The sequence below is a fragment of the Leopardus geoffroyi genome, chromosome B1 (genome assembly GCF_018350155.1).
Source record: "Leopardus geoffroyi isolate Oge1 chromosome B1, O.geoffroyi_Oge1_pat1.0, whole genome shotgun sequence".
NCBI lineage: Eukaryota > Metazoa > Chordata > Mammalia > Carnivora > Felidae > Leopardus > Leopardus geoffroyi.
In genome coordinates this window covers 144412274-144434809 of record NC_059327.1, presented here as the reverse complement: position 1 = coordinate 144434809, position 22536 = coordinate 144412274, and the positions used below count along the sequence as shown (strand labels likewise).

Here is a 22536-nt window from a genome sequence, read left to right as displayed (position 1 = left end):
AAGGTTTTAAACATTTAAATCAAAGATATTGCTTAGAATTAAAGAAGTCACTTGCAATACCAATTTTTTTTAAGCCACCTTAACATTATTTAAAAAGAAAATAGAAATGTGGTAAAATCTTACGTGTTGGATTTTTTCACAGTTTATGCACTGCACTTCCTTTACTTTAAAGCGATCTAGCTGATGATCTTCATTGTTATCATGACACAACCGACAAGTATAAAGTTTGTCACAACAAGGTGCCTAATGCCCAAGGGGGAAAAAAAGTTATAAAAAGAGAAAAACAAGTTTGCAATACAAAAAAAAAAAAAAAATTTCTTCCTCCTCCTCCTGGAACAAGGTCAAAGAATACAACCAATGGATTCGTTTGTAAACTAATCCTAAACATAACTTTTCACTGTTTCTTAGCATATTTTAATTATTCCCTTCAACATCTATGTCTGTATTAAGTTGAACATAATCTGGTCCTTAAAGATAAAGGAATCATGAAGAATGGAAATCCCTAGACTGAAGAACTAATCTCACAATACCCTAAATTCATTCTCAGCCTTAAAAGCAGGCAGGCAATTTCTTCTTAGACATTTCCAGATAAATTCACTTACCTACTTAACTCCTTAAACATTAAATATCATAAAGATTATATATATTTTAATTTGCTTGTGTTTATTAATCATCAACTATATGCTTGATATTTTAGAGGATGCAATAAATGTAAGAGATAGTCGTTGTTTTCAAGAGTGGCATACTAGCAAAATCTATTCTCTCCTTCCCAGACACAATTGCCCAGCTTTATTACAGTTCCCAGCTTTCTTTGATTTCAGCTGTGGCCAAATGACTAAGTTCTTACCAAAAGAATACAAGCAGAAATCAGTGCCACTCTTGGGCCTGAGTATTATGAAACTGGGCATGCCTCCTCCTCCACGCTCCCTTTCTCCTTTCCATCAGATGAAACCTGGACATAGCAGCAATCCACCTGCTGACTGTATGCCCTAAAGCAGGGCAAAATACAGTGGGGAAAACTTGTCCCTGAAGTGATCATGTGGAACAGTCTTATTACCAAACTGGATAATTAACCTTGAAATTGTTAGGTGGGAAGAAATAAATTCTATTCTTTAACCACATTACTGTTGGGCCTTTTTGTTACCATTAGTAACTTAGCTTTATCCTAAATACTATAGTACATCAAAAAAAGTTTCCAAGCCAGTAAGCTCACCCCATAGTTTCCAGTATACTGTGACCTTCCAGATCCACTCATTTCTGAAGATCTTACACCATAATTTACCACAATACAGTTCATTCCTTAAAGATTTTAACACTTAACTGGTACCCTTTCTCTCCCAACACTACTCTTGTCCTACATCTTAGTGATCTGCACATCCACCACTATAATCCTTCCAATACCATGAACTCTCAATTCCTTGACTTTCTTACTTCCAATGACCTTGTCCTCCAACCCTCCTCAGCCACATATTCTCAAGGTCATACCAAAGAACAGTGGTTCTCAAATGTTTTGGTCTCAGGACCTCTTTACACTCTTAAAAATTATTGAGGATCGGGGTGTCTGGGTGGCTCTGTCTGTTAAGCATCTATCTGACTCTTGGTTTCAGCTCAGGTCACAATCTCACCGTTCTGTGAGTTCGAGCACCCTACCACCCCTACTTCGGGTCGCTGATAGTGTGGAGCCTGCTTGGGATTTTCTGTCTCCCTCCCTCTCTGCCACTCCCCCACTGGTGCTGTCTCAGTCTCTCGAAATAAACTTTAAAAAAATGACTGATGATCTCAAAGAGCTTTTGATTATGTGAATTATATCTGACACCATATTATAAAATTGAAAGGTTTTTTAAATATTTATTACTTCTTTTAAAAATAATAGTAATGAAGCCATTACATGTTAACATAAATAACATTATTTTAATGAAATAACTACTTTCTCCCCAAATAACTGAATTCTCATTTCTGCTTCTGTATTCGGTTTAAGTATATGAAGAAACTTTGGCCTTCCACAGATATGTAGTTGGAAAAAGGAGTATTTTAACAGCCTTTGCAAGAATACTCATCTCTGATACGACAACAAAACTCAACAATTCATAAATCATTAGTTGTAACACGGACTCTGAAATTGTATGTGAACTTTTCTCTGTTACATCAAAATCCATTGATCTATCTTGCACTCTGAATGGATCTTTTACCCACGCATTGGTCATTTGGAAAATATCAGTTCACTGAGTTCTATAGCTCTTTCAAATGTTCACAAATTTTCCATGCAAGATAAAAAAAAAAAAAAATCGTGCTTGTTAATATCATTACCGATCTCATCAGAAAAGTCTTTAGGTACTGGGACACTTTCAAGCTTACAGAGAATAATCCAAGTTTTCCAAAATTCTAATTTTGGGGCACCTGGGTGGCTCAGTCTGTTAAGTATCCAACTTAGGCTCAGGTCATGATCTTGCGGTCCATTAGTTTGAGCCCCACGTCGGTCTATGTGCTGACAGCTCAGATCCGGGAGCCTGCTTTGGATTCTGTGTCTCCCTCTCTCTCTGTCCCTCCCCCACTCACACTCTGTGTCTCTCTCTCTCAAAAACAAACATTTAAAAAAAGTTTTAGGGGCACCTGGGTGGCTCTGTTGGTTGAGAGTCCAACTTCAGCTCAGGTCATGATCTCGTGGTTTGTGAGTTCAAGCCCCGCGTAAGGCTCTGTGCTGACAGCTCAGAGCCTGGAGCCTGCTTCAGATTCTGTGTGTGTGTGTGTGTGTGTGTGTGTGTGTCTGCCCCTCCCTCCCCGTCTCTCCTTCAAAAATAAACATTAAAAAAAAATTTTTTTTAATTTTAATTCTAATTTTTACATGACAGCTTGAATTTTATTACTGTCAATGATCTTCCTTGCAACGACAGTTTCACTTCTCTCCTTTTCAAAAAAATGTCCACCAAATACTCAAATTTGAAAAGCCAGATTTCAAGTAAGAAATGTTCCATAAGAAAGCTACTAGTTCAGTGCACAATCCAATTGCATAAGAACTTTCCTCACAATGACCATCTAATTTTAGTTTGCAGAAGTTCTTGATGAAAACATCCCATTTCATCAAACATGTAAAAAACATGTAAAAAGACATGTATTCAAGAGCTGAGATTTTATAGAATTTTATCAATGACATTCTTAAGTGAAACTGGCTTTTTTTTTTTTTAAATTATAGGTGTAGCACAGGTCAGTGCCACTGTCTTCATTTTGCTAGGGTGCCAGCAATTTTAATCACCACTTTTGCATACACTGAAAAAGAATACATCTTAGTATTAGAAAGTAGTTTTGACCTAAAAGGGCCTCAGGAATCACAGGGTGGGGGGTCCATTCACCACACTTTGAGAACCACTGCTCTAAACAACTGAATCTTGTTTCTATCTTAATTTCAAGCATGCAATTCTCTAATCACTACTTCCTCTCTTCCCAACTCACTTCAATTCTTTCCTTGCACATACTCTAGTTCCTTCCTTCTCTCTTCCTCTACATACCTAACCAAAACCCCAAGTCTGGTTAAATCCAATTCTCTCCTGTATAGGAACAGCTAGATACAGCTAAAGAAAAGGGACCACTGGTCTCACTTCTAAGTCAAAATCACTAATAAAATATGAGTTTTTAGTATACTTCCCTAGTTGACTCCCTCATTCTTCTACAATCTGGGACCTAAAATCTGGGTGATTATTTCACATCTCTTTCTTTACAGCTTTTCCTCCACCCTTACACTCTGCTGATACCTTGCTTACTTCACTACGAAAATAGAAATAATCAAAAGAAAACATCCTACCACAAACTCTATCAACCAACCTACTTGCAAATGTACCTAATACTCTGTCCTCTGTTCCATGTTTTTACGTAAGGCCAACTCCTCCACTTGTGCACTGGATCCCATCTTTTCTTTGATTACTCAAGGGCAGTAAGTGCTCCTACAGTTTTCTCTTTCCCTCCTGCATTAAAAATGTTCTCACTTTACTGAGTCATTTCCAAGAGTACAAAAACATGCTGCAATACCTCCCATTTTAAAGATTAAAAAAAAAAAAATCTCATGATCCCAAATCTCACAGCAACCAGAGTTGTTGTTTTGGGGTTTTTTGTTTTTTTTGTTTTGTTTTGTTTTGTTTCGTTTTGTTTTTTGGTGGTTTGTTTTTTTGCACTCTTTCGCAACAAAACTCCAAGAATTGTCTATAAAGACTATTTCCAGGGGCACCTGGGTGGCTCAGTCAGTTGAGCGACCAACTTCGGCTCAGGTCATGATCTCACGGTTTGTGGGTTTGAGCCCGGCATTAGGCTCTGTGCTGACAGCTCGGAGCCTGGAGCCTGCTTCTGATTGTGTCTCCCTCTATCTCTGCTCCTCCCCCACTCATGCTCTGTCTCTGTCTCAGAAATAAATAAACATTAAAAAAAAATTTAAGATTTCCAGTTTACTCTCTCTCTCTCTCTCACCCACTCCAATCAGGCTCTGTCCCAATCTCTCCACTGAAACTTCTCTTGTCAAGATCACCAGGGACCTCCTCATCCAATTTAAAGTTCAATTTTCAGTTATCTTACTCAAACAACAGCATTTGATTTAGTTGATTACTTCCTCCTTAAAACTCTTCACTTGGCTTCTAGTATTTAAGGAAGGAGCAAGAGCGGGCAAAAAGTATTTGATACTCAGGGTCAAGTATCTAAACTCTATGAAACTCAGACATATTTATGTAGTTTCTTGGGGGAAAGGGCCAAAATGTTGAATTCAGTTCTAATCATCAAGTTTCAAACAGTAACAACATATCAGTCAGTGGAAATGGAATCATAAGGACAGCCTTCAATTTGCTTACACAACACTTGGTGAATGACTTTGAAAAAGCTTCATCCAGTGCTGTGGAGGAACTTCACCAAGCCTGGCCTAAAAGAAGGCTTTAAGTGGTCTTTACAGGCCTCATACTTTTTTATGAAACAGTAACTCTATCAGCCCTACTGTACAAATGGAGCACCTGCTCAAAAGCACTGAGCTATCAAGAGGCAGCGCTATGACTTGTGGGTAGGGCTGTGGGACTCCAAAGCTCACGCTTTCTTAAAATCTTCAAACTGCTTCTTGCAACAACAACAAAATCAGGAAACTGAGCGGGTGCCAATTTAAAAAGTTCTAGAGTGACCAGCAATTTTCCTCAAAGTAAACGGCAAAAACAAGAATATATGTAAAGTAGGCACTTTCCTACACATAATCTCCTATTTAGTGGCAATCACACGGCTGGCTTTCCATGTCACAAAAGCATTTTCTCCTCGGCAGCCTTAGGTTCACTCACTGACTCTAAAATGAAGCTGGCGAGCGGTAAAACTGTTACAACAGGAGCTGAAATCGTATTCCGATTCTCCACTCGCTTACTCCTCTTTCATTACTTCATCACACACCTGAAAGTCATCCTGGGGAAAAGCCGGCCCAGGCCCGACGCTGCCTCAGTCTACTTCCAGGAGCAAAAGACTAAACCCATTGATACAGCGACTGATGTGCAAGCCTCGGCTCTTCCCAAGCAAAAAGGACTTTGCTTACAAAGTAAGACAAGAGTACGGGTGCGGCCTGTGGTCGCCCTGCCAAAACGTTCTCTACAGCGGGAACCCAGTTCGAGGTGGAGGAGGGATCCTGACAAACAGCTTAGCCTCTAACTTCAGCCCAAGCCTAATCGCCTGGCCCACTCCGCCCCCGCCCGACCCGGCGGCAGCCTGTATGGGAAGAGCCCATTGAAGTCATCACCTTCAGGAGACATCCTCTGTCATAGTGCTTGCAGCCCCGCCGCCCTTGCTTTTGGCCGCGGGCGCCATCTTCCCGCGCCGAGGCCGCCATCTCCTCCATCTCCCCTCAAACTCCACGGACCCTTCCCCCAGGATGAAAACCACGCCCCGAGAAGTAGCGTCACTAGCGCACCCCGTCTCGGTCACAGCAGCCAGCCGAGCTGATATGGCGGCTCAGCACGTGACCCGGGGCAGCCGGATTTCCGGTTCCCGGGGCGACGGGGCGGAAGTGAAGGGAAACGCAATCTCTGCTGTCGACGTCAGTTGCTGACTTCGCTGCTAACGGTAATAACTTAGGTTGCCTCTTCTTTCCACCCCTCCAGTCCCCATCGCTACTCGCCCAAGCCCTGGGCGTGGTTCGGGGCGAGGTGGACCGCAGCGGCGCGGAGACGCCGGGAGGCCCCTGAGAAAGGGACGCTCTTCGGCCGCATCCGCACCTGTGACAGGGCGGCCCGGTGCGTCGAGAAAGGGGCGGAGCTTCGCCAGGCCTCCGGGCTCAGAGCGGGTACGGGCGCGCTCTGCTTTTGCAGCTGCTGCTTTTAGTCGCTCTTCATTCCTTCAAAATATGCATTGACGTTTCCTGTATGCCAGTCACCAGCTAAGCATGGGGACAAAAAGTGAGAAAAAGTACACGCCCCACCATGCCCTCTTGGATCTCACAGACTGGTAAAGGAGAAAGACATTGATCACAGAATGAATCACTGACATAAATGAAGATTACAGCTTTGAGAAGTGCTAGGAAGAAGTGTGTGTTCTATGAGAGTTAATGCTGGAGGGGATCGGATTAATCTGGGTGCCAAGGAAGGTTTCCCTGGGGAAGCAACACGTGAGCTAAAAAGATGAGTAGGAGTTCGTGTGCAAAGGCCTTGTGGCATGGTGCCTGTAAAAAGGCGGAAGGGAAATGTACAAGCCTGCAAGACTGAGTCAGACGCTTCGGGGTGCGCAGTGAAAAAATGATTGGCCTTCTGAAGAGGCAAGCCCCTGGAAAATTTTTAGAGCTGTTAGTGTTGGAAGAAAATATTTGCCTTTGGCTTTCTAGCATGATTTCACATCACCCAAAACACACTGGGAAAAGTAAACATGTTCCCCTTAGCTTTGAAATTGCTAACTCTTACCGTTTTAATTTTCTTTCAGTTCTGTTATGAGTTGCTAAAATCATGGTGAAATGTTGCTCGGCCATTGGATGTGCTTCCCGCTGTTTGCCAAATTCCAAGTTAAAAGGACTGACGTTTCACGTGTAAGATTTTGCCATAGTTAAGCCAAGTACTTCTGTTAAAAAAGCCAAAGACAGTTATACTTAATTTTTCAGTTTTGACCTTTAGTTCCCAAAGCTTTTTTAAATAAATAGCTTTTTAAGTGAATTTGAAGTGATACATTTACGTTTTTATAACTTAGTTTAAAAGTTTAAGATTCCTGTCAAGGTATCAAAGGCTAGTAAACAAAAATATCAAGCTCATTTTTGTTAATATTGTTACTTTGTGTTTTAACATACCTTCAAAGAAATTGTTTTGTTTATATGGAGTTTACAATCTGAAGGAAGGATCTTTGCCCAAATATATTGTCCTTTCTATTTAGAAATAGATCAAACTTACCTTGTAGAGAAAAAATGTAAATTACAAGTTCAGACCAAGGGTTCTTTAACAGTATTACAGGTAAGTCAAGATGATCTTAATTTTAATAATTATTCATTTGCTAGAAGTTTATTTTGCTGCTTTTGTGCCAGGCACTGTGCTATGTGCTAGAGAAAGATCTGATAAGTACCTTGCTAGGTATGAGGAAATAAAAAATGAGTATGTATACCCCACCTTATTCCAAAAAAAAAGATTTGAATCAGCTTGGAAAATTACAGAAGATATGGTTATTGGTTTCCAGATCTCTCAAAATAGTTCTTTTCTCTAGAACCCCAAACTCTGCAGCTGTTGTCTGCCTTCATTCACTAAGCATTTATAGACCTGTTGTGTGTTAAATGCTATACAAAGCAACTTTCTGATGCTGACAGAAGAATGAAAGTATGAGGTATTCTGTTCATCTGGGATAAATTCTGGGTATGGCTTCACATAGGAAAAGTCCCAAATGGTATTATCATAGATAGATGAAGGAAAATCCCTCAGTTGTGGATCTTAATGTAAGGGTGAAGTATCCCTTGAAACGTTTCTTCTTTATGATATGAGAAAAATTGAAATGAGGGCCATATGTTTGCAGCATGATTGGTGGAAAAATCTATTAAAACTGAAAGTTCTGAAAGCTTGATTCATGATGGCTTCCTGAGTAGTCCATTTCCCAAGAGTAGTAACAAACTTCTCAGTGAACCAATTTAGTCACAACCTTAGTTCAAGTATATATTGACAGTGCTTAATATTAGGATACTGTTTGTATGTTTTTTTCTAGATTCCCCACAGATGAAAACGTCAAAAGAAAATGGGTATTAGCCATGAAAAGACTTGATGTGAATGCTGCAGGCATCTGGGAGCCTAAAAAAGGAGACGTGTTGTGTTCAAGGCACTTTAAGAAGACAGATTTTGACCGAAGTGCTCCAAATATTAAACTGAAACCTGGAGTCATACCTTCTATCTTTGATCCCTCATCTCACTTACAGGTTTGTTTATGAGACACTGCTTAGCATCGTTACTCATTTTTTATGGTACTGCTGAAGAACCATCACCATTCAGGCTAACATTTTGATTGTTTGCTTATTCGTTTGAAGTCCATTTTTTGAGTTTCTAAATTTGGAAGTGACTGCTACAGGTTTTATAATATGTAGTAGGAGTATTTTACCAGTAGCCACTCAGAAATATTGACATGTTACAAATATTTGGTGAAGGGGACTGATTTTAGGAGTTGACATAACTCAGGATTTATATCTAAAAAAGGAGGAAAATAAGAGGGTTGAATTGAAGTTCCAAGTTGCCAGTCCTCTTCACACTGGACCAAAAGTCAAGAGCAGAGCCAAAGTATAGAGCCAAAGTAATAGGACCAAAGTATACTTTTAGAGCCACATACATTCAAGCTTAAAGCCTAGGTAAAACTAAAAGGAAGAAAAGCAAAAGAGAGGAGAACGGGAGAATGAAAGGAGAGAAGAGGTAAGAAAAAGAAAATAAAAAGATCGTATAAGTAAAGTCTAGTTGAATTTTGTGTTTTTTCTCAGTGAAAAACACTGAGTGCCACGGGTTGACTGCCTCACCCTCAGTATCTCTCTTGAGTTAAAATATGGCAGAGTGTTTCTAGACACCATAGAGTAACTGATTCCAGTGTAGAAAATTCAGGGAGAACCTATCAGTTCCCAGAACAATAGTAATGAACCTCCATTGAAAGGTATCTCCTTCCTGACAGTTGGAAACAAGGGAAATACAGATGGCCTTTGACTTCTGATTTTTCAACTTTACAACAGTGCGAAAGCAATACACATTCAATAGAAACCATACTTTGAATTTTTAAGTTTCATCTTTTCCTAGGCTAGCGATACGTAATACAGCGCACATGGGAGTATGCAATACCATATTCCCGTGATGCTGGGCAGTGGGAGTAAGCTGCAGCCACAATGGTCACGAGGGTGAACAGCTGATACACTGACAATCATTCTGTACCCACACAACCAGTCTGTTTTTCGGTTTCAGAACAGTATTTAATAAATTACATGAGATATCAACACTCCGTTATAAAATAGGCTTTGCGTTAAGTGACTTTGCCTAACTATTGGCTAATGTAAGTGTTCTGAGTATGTTTAAGGTAGGGTAGTCTAAACCATTATGTTCAGTAGGTTGGGTATATCAAATGCCTTTTCGACTTACAATATTCTCAATTTATATAACCGTATCATAAGTCAAGGAAGATATGTAATCTGGAAGTGTACCTGCTTCGAGATGGTCTTGGTCATTTTCCAGTGCCTGAGTGACCAAGTAGAGACTGCCTCACTCTCTCCCATGTTAATAAATTTATAATATCTTGTGCAATTTGTTATAAAGGATTTCTTTCCTTATAGCAAGGTCTCATCCAGCATTAATGTTGAGAACCTTAAGAAATGTGGGCATAATAAAATCAAACCATAAGTTACTAACTTTCAGAAACTCTATCCCATAACAAAAGAAATTTTTCATTATAGGAAATTAGATGACACAAGCAAAAAGAAAATAAAAATTATCAATAATCACATGATCCAGAGATAATACTTTTAACACTTCAATGTGTATCTTTCCAGTTATTTGTATGTGTATGTTTGTATATATATTCACCTATATTTATATATTCTTACAAAATTATAATTACACTGTACATTTGATCCTTGAAAACAGAATTTGAATGCATGGGTCTACTTATATACAGATATTTTTTAATAAATATACAGCGCAGTACTTTAAATGTATTTTCTCTTCCTTAGGATTTTAATAATATTTTCTCTAGTTTATTGTAAGAATATGGTATATAATACATGTACAAGATATGTGTTAATCAACTGTGTTAACGGTAAGGCTTCCAATCAACAAACATTAGGCTATTGGCAGTTAAGTTTTGGGAGAGTCAAAAGTTATACACAGATTTTCAACTGTGCAGGGAGGTTGGTGTCCCTAACCCTGCATTGTTCACGGATCACCTGTATATCCTTTTCTTAATTTGCTTCCATCTCATTCCCTTCCACCCTCCCCATTCATTTCATCTCAACATTTATATAGTGTTTACTATGTGTCAGGCACTATTCTGGGCACTTTGCATATAAACTCATTTAATCCTCATAACACCCATGTGAAAAAAATACTATTGTTATTCTCATTTTACTACTTGAGGACACCTAGGTCCAGAGAGCTGGAATATCTTCCTCGTTGTCACACAGCTGTTCAATGGCAGAGGCTGGATTTGAGCCCAGGCATTTTGGCTTCAGAGTCCACTGTTTTTTGTTTTTGTTTTTGTTTTGTTATTTAGAGAGAGAGTGCATGAGCAGGGGGAGGGACAGAGGGAGAGAGAGAGAATCTTAAGTAGGTGCCGTGCCCAGCACAGAGCCCGATGTAGGGCTCAATCCCACGACTAGGAGAAGATCACGACCTGAACCAAAATCAAGAGTCAGACTCTTAACTGACTGAAGCCACCCAGGTGCCCCTAGAGTCCACTGTTAACTACTACTTTCCACGATGCTAAATATTTTTCCACAACAATGGCTCTCAAACTTTAGCCTACGTAAGAATTATCCAGGGAGCTTGTTTAAAATGGAGAATCATGTGGCCCAGAGAATTTGACTCACTGGGTTTGTGCTGGAGTCCAGAAACCTGCACTTTTTTTTTAAGTTTATTTATTTTGAGACACAGAGAAAGCACAAGCGGGGAAAGGGCAGAGAGGGAGAGAGAGAGACAAGAGAATCCCAAGCAGGTTCCACATTGTCAGTGTGGTACCCAATGCGGGGCTCGAACTCACTAACCACATGATCATACACTGAGCCAAAATCAAGAGTTGGACGCTTAAACAACTGAGCCATCCAGGAGCCCCTAAGAAGGCTGCATTTTTTTAACAGGCACCCCACACAATTGTCTTGCAGATCTATGGATCATATTTTTAAGAGAAACCTGTGTAGAACATCAATTTTTTAAACTAAATTTACTGAAATATAGTATCTTTATGGAAAAGCGCACACATCGTAAGCGTACTGAGCAATAAGTTGTCATAAAGTGAATATAGTCATGTAACTCTCTTCATACGAAGATATAAAATAGTATCAGCACCCAGAAACCTCTTCATACTCTTTGGCAGCCCCAAAGGTAACTACTATCCTGACTTCTGTCACCATCAGTTATGTAAATGAACTCAGACAGTATGTACTCTGACTTGTTTAGCTCAGCATTTTGTTTGTGTGATTCATCCATGTTGTAGTATGTGATAATAGTCCATTCATTTCTCTGCAATATAGTATTCTATTGTTTACATAAATTTTCACCATTCTACTATTGACAAACATTTAGGTTGTTTTCACTTTGGAGCTATTATGAATGGTGCAACTATGAATGTTTTTGTCCATGTCTTTTGGTGCACTTAGGTTCACATTTCTGCAGAGTATATGTACAATTCTCTTAAAAGTGGAACTACTGGGTCCTAGGGATGTGTGTGTTCAGCTTGAGCTGATACTGCTGTAGTTTTTCCAAAGTGGTTTTGCCAATTTGTAGTCTCACCATCTGCATGTAAGTGTTCCTCTGGTTCTATATCCTTGTCAATACCTGGTGGTATTGGTTTTATGGAACATTTTAGTGACCATGTAGCAATGGATCTTATGTATGAACAGTGGTTTATATAACCCAATCACTATTGTATATAGGTTATCATCTTTTTACTATTTTAAATTAACACTGTGATGAACATAATTCTAGCCAAATCTTTGTACTTATCCTTATTTCCTCAAACCAAATTCCTGGGAAATAAAATTGTTAGATCAAAGATTATACACATTTTTAAAGCCTTTGCTTTTGAATCAGATCCCCAAAGACCCACCAGAAAGCTTGTACCAATCTTCTTCCCAGTAGCTATGCATGAAAGTGTCCATCCACCCTAATCCTCAGTGTAAGTTGTGTTTTTAAACCTTTGTTAAAATTGATAGGCAAAAGTGGCATTTCATTGTTTTATTTTTGAATATTGGTGAGTCTCCACATTTTTTCATATGTTTGTTAGACGTTTGTATTTTTTGTGAGTTACTTATTTGGGTCCTCTGCTATTTTCATCTTTTTTAAACTACATGTAAAAACACTGTACATTGAAGATACGAATCATTTAACTGCCATCTGTGTTGCAGTTACTTTTTTTTTTTATAATTTTATTTATTTTTTAATGTTTATTTGTTTTTGAGAGAGAAAGTGTGTGTGAGCAGGGGAGGGGCAGAGAGAGGGAGACATGAATCCAAAGCAGGCTCCGGGCTCTGAACCATTAGCACAGAGCCTGATGCGGAGCTTGAACTCACGAACCACAAGATCACGACCTGAGCTGGTCAGACACTTAACCGACTGAGCCACCCAGGTGCCCCATGTGTTATAGTTACTTTTTGTCATTTGTCTTTAGTACTAATTATCACATTGGTTTGGTATTTTTTGTTTTGTTTGAAGTTCAGACTTCTTTTTTAAATAGTATGTTCTATATTTTTTATTGAATTGTCTGACTTTAGCCTTCCCCACCTTAAGATTATATAAATATTCCCTGATTTTTTCTAGTTCCTAAGGGTTTTCATTTGTATATAAATTTTCAGTACTAAAATTTCATCATGATTTATTATATATAAAGGATGTAACTATCTTTCTTAATTCATTTTTACATGATTTATAGCCTTTTTCCACTTATTTAGAATGCCATTTTTTATCCTAACACCTTTTATACACTTGATCATTTTACAGATTTTTCTGTCTCATCTTAGGAGAGTAGCACACTATTTTAACTGTTGTTATTGGGTAATATATCTTTAATAAGTGGTAGAACGTATTCTTTCTCAATACTACTCTCTTTTTTTTTTTTTAGGAAAATTTGTGTTTCTAGATGAACTTTAGAGTTATTTTCAGGAAGTTCCTTTAATCTCAGAGAAATTTAAAATTTACTGAGTTTTTAAAGCAATTTCATGAAAAGAAATATTAATTCCACTACACAAAGTAGAGAAGGAATAAAAATGTAAGAAAGGACAGAAGTATCTACAATGATTTTTATTAACTCTTCTTAACAGGGGAAAAAAGAAAAACTTCATTCTAGAAAAAACTTCACCCTCAAAACCCTTCCAGTCACAAACCACAATCACCAGCTTGTTGGTGCTTCCTCATGTACTGAAGAATTCCAATCTCAGTTCACTTTTGTAAGTAAAATTACTTACTGAACTAATGTTGATATTTTTAAGGTAATACGTCTTCTCCATTATGATTAAACTAGAGGTTTAGGCGTTTGAGGGTTTTTTTAAGTTTACTTATTTTGAGAGAGAGCCTACCCAAGTGTGCACGTACACGTGCATGAATGGGGGAGGGGCAGAGAGAGGGAGGGAGAGAATCCCAAGCAGATGCCATGCTGTCAGTGTGGAGCTAGAGGTGGGGCTGAGCCCCACAAACCATGAGATCATGATCTAAGCTTAACCAACTATGCCACCCAGGTACCCTGACATTAATATATATATGTTATATATATATATTATATATGTATTATGTTATATATTATATATACATAATTATATATCTTATATAATGTTATATATTATGTATACATAATTATATATATGTACATGTATATATGTGTATATGTATTTGTATATATATATAAATGTTATATAAATATATAAAATGCCCAAAAATAGTGTTTCCCAGGGCCATTATAATTTTTATATATGGGATAATAATATACAGGTAGTTAATCCTTTGGTTGCATATTTAGTTCAAAGAGTGCTTTCATACAGCTATTTTTTACCAAGAAAATGCAATAATCCCTTTGAGTACTATATTTTCTACATGGAAACATCTAATAAAAAGTATAGTTACATCTTTAGGTTTTCTTAAAGAACAGTCATACATACAGAGTTTTCAAGCTTGCATTATTTATTCATCTCATTGCATACTCATATTAGAGCCACACCTAGAATCCAGGTCTGTTTTACTTTCTTGATTACCATCGCTTCACAGTAATACTTGAAATAGGGCAGTGTTTGTCTTCCAACTTTGTTAATTTTCAAAGTTGTTTTGAATATTCTAGATCTTTTGCATTTTCATATGAATTTTTAGAATCTTTTTTTTTAATGTTTATTTATTTTTGAGAGAGACAGAGTGCAAGCAGGGGAGGGGCAGAGAGAGAGAGGCAGACACAGAATCTGAAGCAGGCTCCAGGCTCTGAGCTTTCAGCACAGAGCCTGACACAGGGCTTGAACTCACGAACTGCAAGACCATGACCAGTCATGATCAAGATCAGTCAGCCACTTGACTGGTTGAGCCACCCAGGTGCCCCTAGAATCATTTTGTAACAATTTCTACAAAAATGCCTGCTGGAATTTTAGCTGGGTTGTGTTGTATGTACAGATTCATTTGAGAAGAATTGACATCTTAATGAAACTGTTTTAAGTCTTTGAACCTGTGAACTCATTATATCTCTGCATTTATTCAGGTCTTTAACTTCTCTCAACAATGTTTTGTAGTTTTCAGTGTATAGGTCTTTCATTTTGTCAGATTTATCCCTAAGTATTATATGTGTTTGGATGCTTTACAAATGATGTTGTTTTGTTTGGTTTACTGATAGTATACGGAAGTTGATTTTTGTATGCTGATTTTGTACTTGGCAAACTTGTAAACTCATATATTAATTATGCTTTTTTGTAAGCGCTGTTATATTTTCTACATAATCATGTTGTCTGTCATTAAAGATAGTTTTAATTTTTCCTTTCTAATATGGATGCCTCATTTCTTTCCTGCAATATTTATTGGACTACTTTGAACCTCCAGGGCTTTGCTGAATAGAGAACACTGAGAGCTGATCTCCATGCTTTGCTCCTGATTTTAGGAAGAAGACATTCAGTCTTTCACCACTGAATATGATGTTAACTGTAGGTTTTTCATAAATGCTTTTATCAGGTTGAGGAAGTGCCTTTCTGTTCCTAGTTTGCTGAAAGTTTTTTATCAGAAATGAATGTTAGTTTTGTCAAACACTTTTTCTGTGTCTATTGAGGTTTTCTATGGTTTTTCTTTTTTAGTTTGGGAAAAATGATTAGTTATATCAATTGATGTTTGAATATTAAACCAACCTCAGAATAAACTCAACTTCTTCATGGTGTGTTATCCTCTTATATATTGTTGAATTGGATTTATTAAAATTTTGTTTAGAATCTTTTCTTGTATGTTCAGTAGGGATATTGACCTGTAGTTTTCTTTCCTTGTAATATTTTTGTCTGGTTTAGAATCAAAATAATGCTGACCTTAATGAAAAAGTTGGAAAATATTGCCTCCTTTTTTGATTTTCTGAAAGAGTTTGTATAGATTTGATGTTACTTCTTCCATAAGTATTTGGTAGAATACTCCAGTTAAACTATCAGGGTGTGATTTTGTAGGTAAGGTTTTTTTTGGTAGCTTGTATCTTCCAAGGGATTTGTCCCATTTTATCTCAGTTGTCAAGTTTAACAGCTTAAAATTGTTCATAATATTGTCTTACTGTCCTTTTTAATTTATGTAGAATTTGTAGTGATATCATCTCTCCCATTTCTGATATTGGCAATTTGTTTCTGTTCTTTTTTATTGCTGATCAGTCTACCTAGAGATTTGTCGATTTTATTGATCTTGTTAACTAGCTTCCATTGATTTTCTCACTTTTTTTGTTTTTGTTTTCTACTTCAGTGATTTCCATTCATCTTTACTATTTGCTTTTTCTATTTATTCCAGTAAAACTTGCTCATCTTTTTCTAGTTTCTTAAAATGAAAGCTAAGGTCATTGATTTGAGACATTCCTTTATAATGTAGGCATTTAGTGGTATTAATTTCTCCCTAGGTATTGCTTTAGCAACACTCCATAAATGTTCTCATTTTCATTTAGTTCAGAAAACTTTCAAATTCCATTTTTATTTGTTCTTTGACCCATGAGTTATTTAGAAGTGTGTGTGTGCCATGTAGTTTCCAAATACTGGGGAATTTTCCAGATGTCTTTCTATTAATGTGTCTAATTTAATTCTGTGGTAGTCAGAGAATATACATTGTATGGCTTGAAATTGCTTGAGATGTTTTTAAATTTATTGAGATTTATAGTCTCTAATATAGCCTGTCTTGGCAAGTGTTCTGTGTGCATTTGCAAAGAATGTGCATTCTGCTGATGTTACCTAGAATGTTTTAGAAATATCAAGACTGTTGTTCAAGGTTTTATCCTTACTAAATTTCTGTCTACTTGTTCTGTCTGTTATTGAGAGAGGAGTTTAATTTTCTGGTGTAACTATGTATTTGTCTAATCCTCCTTGAAGTTGTCAGTTTTTATTCATTACATTTTGCAGCACTGTGATTGAGTGCTAATATCTAGGATTGTTTTGTCTTGTTAATTTAACCCCTTTATTATTAGGAAATGACCTTCCCTGGTAATGTTCTTTAGTCTGAAATCTATTTTTCTGATAGCAGTATACCCACTCTAGTTTCCTTTTTCTTTAGTGTTATGTGGGTGTACAGATGGTCCCCAACTTATGATGATATAACTCATAATTTTTCAGCTTTACAATAGTGCAAAATGAATAAGGCATTCAGTAGAAGCCATATTTTAAGCTTCTGATTTTCGTCTTTTTCTGGGCCAGCGATATGGAGTACTATACTCTTTTGTGATGCTGGACAGTAGCAGCAAGCCACAGCTCCCAGTCAGCCATGCAGTCACAAGGGTGAACAACCAACACACTTGCAACCATTCTGTGCCCATACAACCATTGTATTTTTCACTTCCAATACAGTATTCAATAAATAACATGAGATATTCAATACTTTATTATAAAATAGGTCTTGTGAAACCCATCATAAGTGAAGGAAGATCTGTATCTTTTTCTGCTCTTTTACTTTAAACCTATTTGGGACTTTTTGAAGTACATGTTTTTTTAGGGAGCTTATGCTGTTGGGTCTTGATTTTTTAATCTTATCTGGTCATTTCAGCCTTTTAATTGGGTTATTTAGACCATTTACACTTAGTGTATTGATCCTGTTTGGTTTCCTACATGTTCCATTTGTTCTTTGTTTTTTAACAATAAATTATCTATTTTTTAACAATTATCTTTTAAAGAGATATAAATAATAAGAAAAAATCTGTATACATTACCTGTGTAGTGGCCATTGCCAGGGCTTTTCATTCCTTTGCATAAGTCCATATTGCCATCTGGCATCATTCTGTCTGAAGCATTTTAACATTTCTTATAAAGCAGCTTTGCTGGGGATGAATTCTTTCAGCTTTTATATTTCTGAAAGAAGTCATTATTTAGTCTTCGTGTTTGAAAGATTTTTTCATTGGGTATCAAATCCTAGATTGATAGTTTTGGAGATTTTTTTATTTGTTTTTAGTTCTTCAGAGATGTTGTTCCACTGTATTCTCATAGGCTTCGTTTCTAATGAAAAATCTGTCATCTATATCCTCTATACATTCTGTATCCTCTAACATGTCTCTTTTTTCTTTTTTTTTTTTTTTTTTGGCTTTTAAGAATTTTTCTTTCCCAGTGGTTTGAATAATTCGATTATGATATATATAGTTCAGTTTTCATATTTCTCATGCTTGGGATTTTTGAGCTTCTTTATCGGTGGGTTTATAGTTTTCATCAAATTTGGAAAAATTTTGAAGACTCATGGAGTCTTCAGATATTTCATTCTACCTCAACTTTTCTTTCCATTGCTTCAGGGATTCTGATTACATGTATATTAGGCTATCTGAGTCATGCTACCACTCAATGATGCTCTGCTAATTTTTTGTTTTTTTCTGGGTTTGTTTTTCAATACTCCCTTTTCTCTCTGTAGTCTGTTCTGGATGGTTCATATTGCTGTATCTTCACTTTCACTAATATGCTGTTCCCCCCAATGTATTTTTCACCTCAACACGTTGTAAATTTTACCTCTAGGTGTTCTGTTTGATTCTTTTTTATATCTTTCATTCTCTCCCTAACTTCTTGAACATATAGAATATTATTTTAATAACCTTAATTCTTTTATCTGGTAATTCCATCTTTTGTATAAATTCTTGATTATTTTCCATTGACTGGTTTATGGTTCATGTTGTCCTACTTCTTTGCATACTTGGTAGATGTTGTGTGCCACACATTGTGAATTTTACTTTGCTGGATGCTAGATATTTCTGTGTCTTGTATTTTTGAGCTTTATTCTGGGATACCACAAAATTATTTGGAAACAGTTTGATCCTTTCAGGTTTTATTAGGCAGGACTAGGAGAATGTTCAGTTTAGGGCTATTTCTTCTCCACTGCTGGAGCAAGACCCTTTTGTATGCTCTCCTCAATGCCCCATGAATCTTGAAATTTTCTGATTTGGAAGGGATGGGAAAAGTGGCCATGCCATCTGAGCACAGGGCACTCCTGGTCTTCTCTGGTCATTCTTTCTTCAGCTTTGAGCAGTTTCCTGCCTGTGTGCACTGAATACTAGAAGGGGAGCCTCTAAGGATCTTCAGAGTTCTCTCTTGGTCTTCCTGGATGCTTCACACAATCTTCTCAATCTACTAAGCTCTGCCTGGGTTTCCCCTCCATGCACTGAGGCATACACACTCTCCCAAGACAGTAAGCTGGGGCAGTTGGTCGTAGGGTTCACCTCTTAGTTTGCATGTCTCCAGGATTGCTGCCTTCCCTGCCTGATCTCTGTTATCTTCATAACGTTTTTTATGTCTTTTGGCCCTATGTCGGTTTTTTTAGATAAGAATCAATTCAGTCTCTGTTATACTGGCTAGAAGCAAAAGTTCTCTTTACTAATTTTAATAGTGAATAACAGCTTTTCAAAATTATTTTATAGTGCCTTTTTAAGATCTGTTAGTGTTACTTTCCCTATTTTCAATTGAAAAAAAGTATACCCAGCAAACTTAAGCATAACCATAATAAATATTGAAAGAGCTTAAATTCTGTCTCTAAAAACCCAAAACCAAGGTCCTCGCTAAATAAAAACACTCAACCTGAGGACCTGCTCCAGTGCTCCTTTTTTGTCATCACCTTTAAAATGAGGTATTTATCAAAATAAAATAAAATTGTTAAAAGTTTAACAACATAAGATTTTTGGGTAGGTAAAACTTAAACTTAGCAGCGCCACACCTAGGGAACAAAAGCCGGATAGTCATTACAAGTGCCATGTTCATAGCAAATACTTACCCCAATAAGCAGTGCTTCCCATCAATAGATATTGTACCCCTCATGTTATTCCTAGCCTTAGATAAAGGGGGAAGTCTCTGGGCACCCAAAATACTGCTTCCACCCCCATCCTCTTCCTGTGTTCTTTAAACCTCTAAGTATCACCAACTTAAAGATACCTAAGCATCATAAGAAACAGCTGAGGCCTAACTAAAAACTTTTATCTAACTACTTGTCTCTCCAGTTTAATAACTTGGTGTTTATGTTTTTAGGAACATAGCTACAGTGTAATGGACAGTCCAAAGAAACTTAAGCATAAATTAGATCAAGTGATCAGCGAGCTAGAGGATACCAAGAAAAGTCTGCGGAATGTTTTAGACCGAGAAAAACGTTTCCAAAAATCATTGAGGAAGACAATCAGGGAATTAAAAGATGAATGTCTCATCAGCCAAGAAACAGCAAATAGACTGGAAGCTTTCTGTTGGGAGTGTTGTCAGGAGAGCATAGAAAGAGACTATATTTCATGAAATAATTCCATGTTATATTCTACCTAAAGTTAACATTGGTACAGGTTTTTAGAAAATAATTCTTGTTTACCATCATTAAATATCCATCATTTAGAGTGCTTCTCTGGGTCTTCTGTAGCATTATACATTTAGTTGTTATTCAAAGACTTTGTTTTAAAGATTTGCAGAAATTTGTGCTAGTTATCATGTTTTTGTGTGATATGTGACAATTACGTTTTTATAGACCTAAACTAGTGCCAGTTCACTATTGTAAGATGTTAAAAGCTTAAAAAGATTCCACAGGACTTAGGAAATGAGGTCAAGTGAGTCTCATTCAACAATGGTAGTAGGAATTGGACACTGCTTCGACAGCATCAGATTTTTGGCTCAAAGGAGTACCTTTACTTGTGTGTACTTTATGGTAAGTACAATGAATTATACTTTAAATGTACTTTACTATAAAGCAGAATTCATTTATAACACATGTCCACCTTGGATCCAATCCAGGGTGCTTTTGTTATCAATAATAACAAAAGATTACACGGCATCCCATAGTACTGACCCTGAAAATAGCATATGGTACAGATCTGTTGGCTTTTAAAGTTGTTCAGAGCCAAGTAGAGAAGACCTCTGATGAGGTCACAGTTTTCAGTACGGTACATCATTCCTCCTCCGTCTTCTTGGCTAGGAGCACTTTCATATAAACCAGCAGAGGTTTAAAAAGCAAACAAAAAGGGGGGGGGGTCATAAATCTGATTTTTAAATGGTTGGTTGCTGACAGTTGTTCTGAACATTTTGTTTCATTATGGAGGAATCCTTTCAAAACCTAAATGCTAGTACTAGCTGAATATTTTTAAAGTTGCTTTGTATTTTACAGAAAGTAATGTTGCCGGCATTTCTAAAATACAAAATGTTGGTGAAATCATTAAACAATTGTGACTCTTCCAGTTGTAATAGGAATTGGAGAAAGGGTTAGAATATTTTCCTGTAATTAGGAGAGTAGATTACTGCCCAAAGGCTTTTATTTAAAGAAATAGCTAAGTAAAGCAGCAGCTTTAGAATAGCTTCTTACTGAATATACACAAGAATGACTCTTAGCTATTTTCTGATCCAAGTGTCAGAAATTTAGCTTTTCTCCTAATTTCTTATTAAAAACAACTGAAATTTAGAGTCATAAATTGTGAATTAGAATAAAAACCAAACTCTCAAAACCAAACTCTACTTTGAAGCACATGTACATATTCAAACCACATTCAGATGTGTATGCTCTAGTAGTTAGAATTTGAGCATCAGTTGTTTCCATGTGTTAACTAGAAATGAATCGCAGTTTGTGCTAAAATTTTCATGGAAATTTTATTTGTGTTATATTGTCCGCAAGGATATGGTCACTTGAATTTCCTTTGTATTCAAGAATATTCTATGTGTTGAGGTATGTTATATTTTTATGTAGGTTTCCAAACCTTCCTCTGAATTGGAATCTTCCCACATTTGAGAGGTCAGCATTATGCTAAGAAGAAACACTGAGGTCATATCTTTTTACTTCCTAAAAAAAAAAATCTCATTAGCTACCCGTTATTTATTTTAGTTATTTAATTTTGAATAATGGACATTCTAATGGAAAGTTTGGGTACGATCTTAGATTTTATGGAGGTACTATGATAGAGATGGAAACTATTTCTGAGTATAAAAATTAAAGTCAGTGGACAATAGAGAAAAGTAGGATAGATCCAAATACAGTATGTCTACATTCAAGCTCTCTACTGGCTGCTTAGAATAATTCAAGCCTGGGAGACCTTTCCAAGAGTCCAATCCCAATCTGTGCCACAATCACAGTTGTCACGGTCACTTTTGCTCACCCTGAACTCAGCCCTTGTCGTCTTTGTCATTGGTCTTAGTATCACTGAGAGATAAGTAACTGAGCAAAATCTTGGTATCATCAAGCACCCGGAGCTACCCATTTGCTCATTATTCTTACAGAGAAATGATTACCAACGGAAATCTGACATAAGAAATAGGGTTCTCCCCACCTGCCACCCAGAACAAATGCCTGGATGCAGCAAATACCTCAGTCCTCTCTTCCAGATATTCCAGCCTAGCTCAGCGAGAAACTGTCCTAGCTCAGTGAGAAAGTGCAGAGCAAACCAGTGACCCCATCCAGAGGTTCCTCAAGCAGCTGAGACCAGCCTGAGGGTTTCGCTTTGCTTTAAAGTTTGGAGTAGCCTCTGGATCCCGGAACAAACCAATACCCCAGTTCAACCTCAGCACCAAATAAGGTACAAAGGACTTAATGTGGCATTTTTCTCCATATCAAGTTTAAATCTCTGGAAATAGACTTTGGTTGCTAAAGATAATCACAATTCTACCACAGCCTTTGAGAAAAGATGAAATGTATTAAAATATGTAGTTTTAATAAAAAGGTAAAATATTACAGACATAATTGAGTGTAGAATACATTATACATTTGAAAAATAAAATATTTTCTCCAGTAA

At 37.0% G+C, this 22536-nt stretch overlaps 2 protein-coding genes across 7 annotated transcripts in view; one reads left to right on the top strand and one right to left on the bottom strand.

The window, feature by feature from the left end:
* RCHY1 (ring finger and CHY zinc finger domain containing 1) overlaps window positions 1-6008 on the bottom strand; it is a 21591-nt gene extending 15583 nt beyond the window's left edge. The window contains exons 1-2 of one of the 3 annotated variants that reach the window (XR_006711398.1): window positions 5741-6003; window positions 124-243 (exon numbers count right to left, since the gene is read on the bottom strand). Coding sequence is in view for 2 of the 3 variants with exons in the window: in XM_045473736.1 (XP_045329692.1) it covers window positions 124-243; window positions 5741-5839 (219 nt within the window). In the remaining variant the exon portion in view is untranslated. Of the gene's footprint in view, window positions 1-123; window positions 244-5740 lie in introns of all 3 variants that reach the window. The other 2 variants (XM_045473736.1, XM_045473737.1) reach the window with 2 other exon arrangements.
* Window positions 5954-22536, top strand: THAP6 (THAP domain containing 6). Of its 4 annotated transcripts, none has more exons than XM_045473738.1 (5): window positions 5954-6063; window positions 6913-7015; window positions 8167-8374; window positions 13454-13579; window positions 19814-22536. In XM_045473738.1, exons 2-5 carry the CDS (start codon window positions 6936-6938, stop codon window positions 20066-20068), a joined length of 669 nt encoding a protein of 222 aa, XP_045329694.1. In that variant the 5' UTR covers window positions 5954-6063; window positions 6913-6935; the 3' UTR covers window positions 20069-22536. The 4 variants fall into 4 exon arrangements, with proteins under 4 accessions (XP_045329694.1, XP_045329697.1, XP_045329696.1 ...); XM_045473740.1 differs by lacking the exon at window positions 5954-6063 and adding an exon at window positions 6247-6395; XM_045473739.1 differs by lacking the exon at window positions 5954-6063 and adding an exon at window positions 6247-6444.

What these genes read in the sequence shown, in the direction of transcription:
- THAP6 (XM_045473738.1), top strand. Translation starts at nt 6,936, where the DNA reads ATGGTGAAATGTTGCTCGGCCATTGGATGTGCTTCCCGCTGTTTGCCA. An exon ending in AAAGGACTGACGTTTCACGT is followed by an intron (nt 7,016 to 8,166) that starts GTAAGATTTTGC and finishes GTTTTTTTCTAG; the next exon opens with ATTCCCCACAGATGAAAACG. An exon ending in TCCAATCTCAGTTCACTTTT is followed by an intron (nt 13,580 to 19,813) that starts GTAAGTAAAATT and finishes TTATGTTTTTAG; the next exon opens with GAACATAGCTACAGTGTAAT.